Here is a 10,770-nt window from a genome sequence, read left to right as displayed (position 1 = left end):
CAAAATTGATAATAATAAAAAGGAAACATAAAAAATAATTAAAAGAATAATTTTTACATTGGTTTCTTTTACAAAAATTAAAGTTCGAAGAAATGAGAAAAATTGCTCATGTAGAATCATATATAAGGGATTAAAAATACACATATATAATTATATATGAACAATTTTTCTTATTTCGTTAAACTTGACTTTTTGTAAAAAAAAACAATGTATTCTTTTAATTATTTTTTATGTTTTCTTCTTATTATTATCAATTTTGTATTAAAGAATAATTAAAGAATAATTTTACAAAGGAAAGATACATATATGGACATAATTTGCATATAATTATATATAATTATATATGGAACTTTTTTTCCCGGAAGTGAATAAACACAACTAACTTCGAGAGCGCCTTTACGATCACGGCTGGATCTTAGATGCCTAATAAATTTTATATGAATTTTTCTGAAATCCATGTATGTACACCCGTTAAACTGCGCGCCGATTAAATGTTCGGATTTGAAACGTAATTATTAGCTGAGGCTAGAATAGAAATATATTGATCTTCCTAATCAATCAATGCGCTTATAAGTATCTTAAAATACTGAAAAGAAATATTTGATACAAATATTTGATATAATAAAAATTTGAATATTCTTGACGAAATATTCATGGAAATGTTTTTGACATCCCATCTAATCCTGAATAATCCTGAAATATATAGCTGGATGACTTATTATATGTATAATTTATATTCATTTCTACCAGAAATGAGAAATTTTGATTTACTTTTTTTTAGATTAACTTTAATGTCAGTTTTAATTTGTTTCTTTTTTTTTGTTTTAATTTTTAAAACTGGAAAAAAATAAAAGTAACTTAAACTGAAATTGAAATTAGTCTAGGTAGAAAAAAATTAATCTTACTTTAGAAAATATTCTTTGAATTAAACAGTTGACTTTGGAAAAATTGTCATACTGTAAGTTCAACAATAATTTAAGAGTATAAATTAATAATATTAAGTATTATTATTATTAATTATTGACAATCCTGAGAATAATATGTTTTATGATATTTCTAAGAATTTTTCATAGTTTGAAGATTTAAAAAATATATCTACATATATTAAATTTCTTCAGATTTTATGAGTTTTCTTTGGAAATTAATGAGAAATTTTAAAATATTTTAGAATTTAGTCCGATTAATTCGATCCGAGTTTAGCTCGGTAAGATACGGGAACAAATAATATATACATAATAAGACATAACAATATATTAAAGGACATAATAATACACACTAAACATAATATGAAAAATGATTGAATTCTACGCTCTTTTAATTATAATTGAATTTGAATAAATTATATTAAATTATTGCACAAAAGAATGAGGGAACTATAATAAGCAATTTATAATTCAACATTACAGTTAAGAAATTTGAATTGAAATATATTTACAGATTTATTTTTTATGATAGAATATATTTATCGATAGAATATTTTTAGCTTAATTTTTATTTACACAAGAAAGAAATAGTTTCTTCAAAAGTTATAAAAATATTGATATAGAGTCAAAATAGAGTGAAATAGAGTCAAAACTTTTTTTTTTAATAAAAAATCACTGGCAGTAGTCACTGGTTTCAATATTATATTATCGCGATTGCTTCGATTCTGTGTACACTTTGGCCTTTTTTTTAGGAGAATTGTAAATATCGGGACCGCTTCCCCCCGCCTCTGCACACCGTTTGCACTTCCGGATAGTATTCCCACGCTACCACACCCATAACAAAAAAAATACGATTACGGGGACGAGAGCACCTGGAGTAGGGGTACGTCTTGGAACCGCAATTCCAATATCCCCCCCAGCAAACAAAAATGGATTGAAATGAATTGAAATGGATTGGCCTTCGTGGAAATGAATGCATTTCTATAAAGACCAATCCATTTCAATCTATGGTTCGAACAATTTCAATCCATTTAAATTAAAAAAAAATTATTTCAATCCATTTCCGTTTACAGGGTATCTGCTCTCACGGATGGCACTGCACGGCGGTCGTCGAGCTTTCGGTCGATCTTCTTCGTTCGTGCCTCTTGATGTAGCCAACGCTCTAGAATAGATCTCAAGCCTACTATTATAGAATTTGTTTGGACATTAGCGATCGTGCAGGGCGGTCATCCTCGATGTCTTGTCTAGGCAACCGTTTGCACACAGGTGTCCCGGATCGTCCACTAGCTTGACTAAATTTTAAATGCAGTTCGATGCTATTATTTCTAAATAATTGAGTGAATTGCTATAACTCGAAACTGTATGAACGAATCCACAAATCAGGTACACGTAACTATTTATAATTAAATTTGTAGTTTTACAAACATGAGCATGAGCGTGGCCTGACTATTTTTATACGGCTTCTGTCTCCTGTCGACGATCTACCGGATCGACGGTCCTGTCTGGCGGCATACAACGAGAATATTCTTGTTCTACAAGCCTCTTCAAAAATTGACCGTTTCGGAACCGGCATTAAAATATATAATAGGTTCCATATGTTTGTGCATCACCTGCGCCCGTATCATATAGGCATATGAAAGTGAGATAGAAACAGGTTCTATAAGTTTATTACAGGAGAAAGTTAAAAAGTTAAGAATTTTAAAAAGTAAAAATTAATTTGATTTATATTTTTATAGAAAGAAGTGTTATTATTATTATTATTATATTTATTTCTAATGAAATTACAAATTCAATTAATTCTCACACTTAAAAAAATTTTTTTTTAAATTTTACTTATTACCTTTTCATCTGTGTCGTTATTAGGATTCATTATGGCCCTTTTGAGACCTTCCACTCTTTTATATTCATGAATTTACTGACAGTGTTACCATTCATGCAGTTTCAAAATTGACTGGACAATATGTTTTTTATTAATTATTGCGAGTGATCATTCTGACGATTTGTACATATAATTTTATTGGAAATATTTCTTTACTATGATTGAGAATAGTTCAATGTAAACTGAAACGTTTGAGTCGTCATGTAATTAATGTATTATAATTTGTAATAAGTTTTGATTTTATTTGCACTGACATCATATCTGGCTCATTGTCCTGGATTGGTTTTTTATTTAAATTTTAATATTATAATATTATAACATTACGATATTTAATATTATCAAATATTACATACCTGTCTCTTCTTTTTTGCATTTAATATATAATAATAATAATTATAATTTAATATTGAATTATTTGTTTAAAATAAAATAAAACAAAATAGAAACGGTACGTCATTTTTAAAGATCCTTCAATATAAATGTCACAATTTAAATACGAAAGAGAAAGCAAAGAGATCTCGATTTCGACCAATTTGCCATCAGGTTCCGTCAGCAGATCCTACTCGATTTCTACCGCCAATCAGTTGGCATAGAATATTACCTAATGAAGTCTGTCGATATAATAAATGCAGAATGCGACGTCAGTCAATGTCAGTCTGCCGATACCTTCTAAACAGAACTGTTGCCAGTCTGCTGACATTCCATTTTACTGTCTACTTGTATACATTTATTGCAGTTAAACGTAATTTTTGTACACTTCTACGATCAATCCAGGTGAGAAGATTAAGAATAGAACGTTTTTTAATTTTGTAAGCCCATGTATGTCAAAGTAAAACCGTTGCTTAATATTTAATTTATCTTCTCCTCTGTATCTGTAAAGCGTAAGTTACTTGGCACATTCAATATATACAGCGTATACTTCGCAGTTAATCATGTCATAATAAATGTATTATATAAGTATATTTACGGAACACTTAAATTAATATTTTTCTTTAATTATTATAATACACTGACTGATGCATATACTCATTGTCAGTTTGGCGTCTTTCCATTAAGACGCACAAACAGGATATAACAAAACTAAGCCCAGATATATGCAGACTATCGTACAAATATATATCAAGATAAAAATATATTACATATAAATGATCACAATCGTCCACTGTATGTCCGTCACAATTTACAAGTAATACGTATTATATTATAACATACAACCTGTCATATAGCAAAAGTGAATGTAGCTGTATTTAATATTAGCTACATATGAGCCTAATTTATAATGAATAGGTATAGCATTATTTAAATCGCGTTATCTAATATCTACTGTAGAATATATGTAACAGAATTTAATATCAGCTACTTATAAGTCTACTTTAGAAATAAGGTAGCAAAAAAGAAATTTTTTTATATTTTTGATTATGTATTATTATTTTTTAGAATTTATTTTGTGCTTGCATATTTTCCATTTTATTAATTACAATTGTGCATTAGTTTATAATTTGTTCTCCTCATAGCCATACAACTTTTGTCTGAAACATTTTTTTCTAAGATCAAAAATAAAAAGTTATTTGGAGTGGGACATCAAAATGGGACACCCTGTATAAGTATTTTCCCGAAAATATTTCATTGATTGTGATATTATGTTAGACTCTTCTAATATATCATATATATTAGTATTATTAGCATATTTTAAGCATGTTTATGATAGTCACTACTTATACATATGTAGCTGCCAATGTAATGTAGGTTTTCTTCTATTATAATATATACTCTTCAATTATTTAATGTAAGAATACGTAAAATATCAGTGAAGCATTTTATATATATCATTTTTTCTATCTATCACTAAAAATAGAATACAACAAAATAACCAATTACAATTTAATAACCAATTACTTATTGTTAAGTCTACAAGGTAGTTGGAAAATATGAAAGATGTTGTTTTCTAAGGTAGTTTATCCTACCTGTGCTATCTGGGTAATGTATATAAAAAATTCATTAATACATTAGTAACACTTTGATCAGCGGAAAATTTTCTTGATAAGTCTACATATTATAATTACATGTAACGCCTTTGAAGTGCTAATAAATATCGAAACGTCTTGTTATATTATATTTACCCTTTTTCATATCAACAACTTCTCATTAAATTTTGTTTCAATATTATTTATATAAGTGATGTAACTTATAAATGCATTCCGAATAGGCACAAGCAACAAATTAGCATCAGATTACGCGCGATGAGTGATTTGTGATTCGCGATTCGCTATTCGTATAAGATTCTCAGAAATTCGTTGTTAGCAGATATGATTCTTCCTAGTTTGCAATTTATAATTTGTCATTCATGATTTCTTGATGCTTCATGATAGTAATACGATAAAAATTTACTTTTATTTTAACAATTCCTATTCTCGAGAGTCTATAGGTATTTACAGAGACATTTTTTTATGATTTCTACAAACGTAAGAATGCGATTATGTATATTTACTCACAGGATTTTATTACGAAAAATTGAATAGAAGTTTTTTACCACAATAAACACATTATATCAATTTCAAGTTCATAACAATAATTAACACTCTCATTTTTTAAGTATGTATGTATAGGAACAAATCTGAATCTTTATGCACAGTATATGCTATACGCAAACAAATATTATACAAGAAGATTAGAGAATATTAGAAAAGAATCTACTAATTCATGATAATTCGCACACTATTATTTCATCAAAAAACCGCTTTTGCTAATCGATTGATAAACAATAAACTTAATAAATTTGCCCCTTCATAATATTCACGAATTATATATAAACAGCAAATTGAAAATTACGAATTTATAGTTATCACCTGCCTTCGTCGTCTCTTCCCTTCCAACATCGATTTTAACTCTTTACATGCTCCTGTTACACGTTCTTAGGACCTTCCGTTCTTTCCATCCCATCATTTTGCTAAATTTCGAACCTCTTTCTCCTACACCACAGTCAAATATTATAATAGTTTACCAGCTTTCTTCATCAAATTCTCCTTATCTGTTTTTCGCGCTTTCATGGCACGCTTTATTGCCGCATTATTTATCACCGCATACATGCACGATGGACTAACTTTTCGGGCCATATCTTCGTAATGAGAGATGTCATACGTGAATAACTCGGCGCACCTATGCGATTATAATTAATTAATGCAGAGTATATGAGTGTGCATTGTGTGCGTGAATAAATGAATGTGATGGCTGTGATGGCTCTGCGATAATCGACTTAATACTGTAAGGATGTGTGTAAATGGATGAGTGTGCGTGTACTCATGTATATAAATACGTGTGTATTTCCGCTGATATACTATTTTTTGTATAATGTCTTGCCATAAATACTTTTAAAAATTAAACTCACTTATGAACACTATACGTAATGTCAAAACAGTAGGTGTAATAGCAGCATGTCGCTGACGCCTAGCATCTTGCTATCGACATAATCTTGTATTCTTCGATATGTCTCGGTATTAGTGCAATAGCAATAAATAATAATAATAATAATAATAATAATAATTAAGGGCATATAAATTTATACATAATTTAGCTTTAGTAACACAGAAGAAATTTAAACCAATATTCTTATAAAAACTTATTTAATATAAGCGTTTTAAAAGAAAATTGTTTGTTGCTCTGTATTTCAGATTTGCAATGGTACTTGCGGAATTAATCGGGGCTTTTGTCGTTGTTCTAAGCATTGTATATATTTATTACAAGTTTGTAATATTTAATTTCTGGCGCAAAAAGGGTGTTTTTTACGTCAAACCTGTTGTGCCAACTGGAAATTTAACAGCTCTCGTAATTGGAAAAGCGCAAATAGGCGAGTATTTCTAAGTAATATTACATGCGTATGTGCAATAAATACGTATTTATTTTTATGTAACACCCAACATGTTTTATTAATTTAAATGTTTAATTAAAATTGAAAAAAGGTAATATTTAAAAGTTAAAAGTTAAGATAAAACTTATTGGCAACTATAAATTTGATAGCAATGCGATAAATTAATATGTATGCATGAAATTTTTTTTATTAATTATAGTTAATACGTATTTATTTTCATGTGTGTAACACTTAACGTGTTTTATTAATTCAATAAGTTTTACCTTGAAATATTAACTTTTTTAATTTTAATTAAACATTTAACTTAATAAAACATGTTGGGTGTTAATAGATACATGAACAGTCATCCTGTGTTGGCTCTATAACGCTTTTCCTTACTTTTCGAATCTTTATTTTTAAGAGCCTTTATTATATATATATTTTTTAAATTCAATACACATAATTGTTAAAATTTGCAATGGCAGCCCCTCATGAAGTCAGCGCAGCAAGAAAGCCAATCATTATCGTGGAAAAAAGTCAATAATATAGTGCGAAACATTTAAGAGGCTTCGATAGATTTAAGTATCGATTTAACATGCCTTTTTAAAGAGAGGATTCATTTATTTATATTTTTATGTTTATTTTTAATTGTAATAATTGTATTACTAATAAAAATTACTATACTGAGAAAAAAAATTTGTTGAAAAACGCAAAATTTATTTTATTTTACCAAAATATTTCGTCTGGCACGTTCAACTAAACGTTACTACGATGACACAAAATAATTTGTTTTTTATCGTATTTAACTCAATTGTTCTGTTAAAAATACACACTATTTATTATCCCCATTAGCATCGTTTAGTCAGTTTAATACTTGGAATTTAAACAAATATATTACAAATATATTGGATAACTAAATAGAATGCAAACACAAATAAATGCTACTAGTATTTCAAACAAAATAATTTAATTAAGTTGGATTACTTAATTCTTAATTAAAAAATTTTGTTAGGTGACATGAATAAACTATACCTTTCTTTGCGCAACTAAAAAAATGTTGAATTAACTATTGAATCAAACAACTATACAAATTTAGTTCGTGCAATAAATTTTTTTTCTCAGTGTATATTTTATTTACAATTCATTTTTATATCTAATTATTACAAATTTTTATCTTTATGAAATTAATGATTTATGCTGTTGCTTATTTTATTTTTACTTAAAACAAAAAAATACGGAATTAATTAAACAAAAAATATAATTTATTAGGTGTACTCTTCCATGATGTCTACATGAAATATAAGCATCATCGTGTTATTGGAATGTATTCACTTTTTAAACCAAACTTGTTGATCGCTGATCTCGATCTCATTCGAATTGTGTTGACAAAGGAATTCAAAAGTTTCCATGACCGTGGAATGTACTGCAACGAAAAAGTTGACCCATTATCCAACCATTTGGTTTTTATGTCTGGAAATAAATGGAGGAATATGCGTGTCAAGATGACGCCAACTTTCACTTCGGCAAAAATAAAGCAAATGTTTTCGATTCTTAAAGAGTGTAGTGAAGAGCTCGCAATGTATCTGGAGACCAAAGCGCAGATGAAAGATTCCTTTGAGATGAAAGATATGTTTGCAAGGTGAATTAGTTTTAAACAAACTGTCTTAATTAAAGAAGTTCTTTGCACGTGAAAGAATAGCAACTGCTTTATTAGAAGTAGAAGTCGTTAGTGGAAACATTGGAAACAAGAAAAGAATAAGCAACGCATTTTTAAACGAATATCCTTTTGAAAAAAGAAATTATTTGACCATTCTAAGATATATTATTATTTTAATAAAGTGAATTCACAAAGTATTATCCTTCAAATATTCCAAATTACGAAGTGCAACATATTAATTTTATTTTAATAAAGTGAATTCACAAAATATTAGCCCCCAAATATTCTAAATTATGGAGTGCAACATATTAATTTTATTACATTACAAACTTGTGATTTTCTAAATTTGTAATATCTCAATGAATATCATTTATCATTATCAAATCTTACGATCAAAATATTAAAAAACTTTACATTATCTTATATTTTTAATCTAACAATTATGAATAATTTATAATTATTAATTATAATTAATATTATTTGAAACTTTTACAAAACTAATTCTTATTATCTGATAATTTTTATTGTTGAAGATATACAGTACCTTCGAAACGTTTCCGGACAATAGCAAAATTTTTATGTTTGAAGTTTTAAGCCGTTGAATTTAATGCAGCACTGTGCTAAATCAAAGAGTAGATGATTTTATCATTTTAAGAGATACTTTAAGATAATCTGTTATTTGTATCAATTTTAAGTTTAATGCATCCCTACTACTGTAAATTCTAAAATCCGAAAGCATGTTTAACATACTAAAAATTGCAATATTTGGTCGGCATTATCCGATGTGCATCACAGGGAGTTGGCTATCAGATTTTGCACATTGTGTGCATTTGTGGGTATATAAAATACACACACATACATACACGATATGCAAAATCCAATTTCCATCCTGATCTCTGTGGTTCATATCAGGTAATGTCCACCGTACATGAGAAAAATACAAGGGTTATTTTAAAATGCTATAACTTTGCAAAAGAAAATCGTAGCGACTCGCATTTTTTTTTTAAATTAAAGAGGAAGGTTTGAACTTTATGACGCTGCAAACAGCATCCCCGAGAAAAATTCTCGCAAGTTCGTACATTCCGTCAAACATTACAATTTTTAGTATGGCAAAATGCTCTCATATTTAAGAGTTTACAGTAGTAGGAATGCATTGTACTTAAAATCAATACAAAATATCTCTTAAAATAATGAAACATCTATTCTTTAATTTAGCACATCACTGCACTAAGTTCAACGGTTTAGAACTTCAAACATAAAACTTTTGCTCGGAAACTTTTCAGGGTACTGTATATCACACAAAGATTTTTTTTAAATACTTGAAAGTCTCTTTTAACCTCCATTTCATAGCTACTTTATTTGAATCTTTCTATTAATATTATTTATTCAAAGCACTTGTGTTTCAGTAAGCATTCTTTATTTTACTTGCTCGTAAAGTTTCTCATGATTTCAGATGTTTTGCAAAGAAATTTGGCAGAATCTGCTAAAATTTATTAAAAATTATGTATCACTTTTATCAATAGATACTCAACGGATGTAATTATGTCAACAGTTTTTGGTATTAAATCTAATTGTATTAAGGAGCCGAATAACGAGTATCGGATTCAGGGAAAAAAAATTCTCGAAATAAATCCAATTTGGACCGCCTTATTCGTGTTTGTGCCACAAATTATGGATATGTTTTCTATCCCCTTCTCTGACCGAAACATCATCAGTTTTTATATGAATATATTTCGACAAAATGTAGAATACAGGCAAGCTCATAACATCATCAGACATGATTTTATGAATCTGCTTATTCAGCTCATGGAAAAGGGCTATGTTGAACCTGATGATGACGAAAAGGCCACCAATATATCATGTTAATATATAAATTTATTTATATACTTTTATCAATAGTTTTACTATTTTGAAAGTTTATATATACTTTTTCGCGTTACAATTTTGTAAATTAAATAATTAAATCTTTTTTAACATGAGTATATATGTGTGTGTGTATACATATTTGTATACAGGATGTCTAGTAAATCACCTGCAATACTTCGGGAGGTGATTTGGGGTCCAAAAAGAAGGAAAAAAGGTTATAAAAACAAAAGTCCGAAAATAAATTGTTTCCGAGTTATAACTCATTTCTATGTTAAAAAAATTGTAATTAATTTTTTATAATAATAATAACAATCATAATTTATAATAATGATCATAATTAGTCACAATAATTCATTTTTTTACAGGATTCACCGCGTAGTTCGCTTGGCAACCTTCTTTTTAAATTTTTTTAGTTTTTAATTTTTACTTCTTTTTTCAGTTTCTTGATACCTATTTGTATAAACATAAACAGTTATTCAAATCGAATTAAATATGATGTTCAAAATGATCATCTTCAGCATAAATGCAGGCCCTTATTCTTCTATAAAAGAAATTACGAATCTTTGAAAACCATTTGGATCCTTCCGAATTATTATAATTA

The 10,770-nt window shown here is 28.0% G+C and overlaps 1 protein-coding gene across 1 annotated transcript; it reads left to right on the top strand.

Annotated features, from left to right (window-relative positions):
- The first annotated feature begins 3,451 nt into the window (after nucleotides 1–3,451).
- Nucleotides 3,452–10,169, top strand: LOC105459008 (cytochrome P450 6k1-like). Its single transcript, XM_011704667.1, has 4 exons — nucleotides 3,452–3,576; nucleotides 6,471–6,646; nucleotides 7,916–8,285; nucleotides 9,827–10,169. The coding sequence occupies exons 2-4, from the start codon at nucleotides 6,478–6,480 to the stop codon at nucleotides 10,167–10,169; spliced, it is 882 nt and encodes a 293-aa protein (XP_011702969.1). The 5' UTR covers nucleotides 3,452–3,576; nucleotides 6,471–6,477.
- Nucleotides 10,170–10,770: the final 601 nt, after the last annotated feature.

Source organism: Wasmannia auropunctata, unplaced genomic scaffold (assembly GCF_000956235.1).
Source record: "Wasmannia auropunctata unplaced genomic scaffold, wasmannia.A_1.0 LD334233.1, whole genome shotgun sequence".
Classification (NCBI taxonomy): domain Eukaryota; kingdom Metazoa; phylum Arthropoda; class Insecta; order Hymenoptera; family Formicidae; genus Wasmannia; species Wasmannia auropunctata.
The sequence above is the reverse complement of the archived record's forward strand: the minus strand, read 5'-3'. Positions and strand labels throughout refer to the sequence as shown.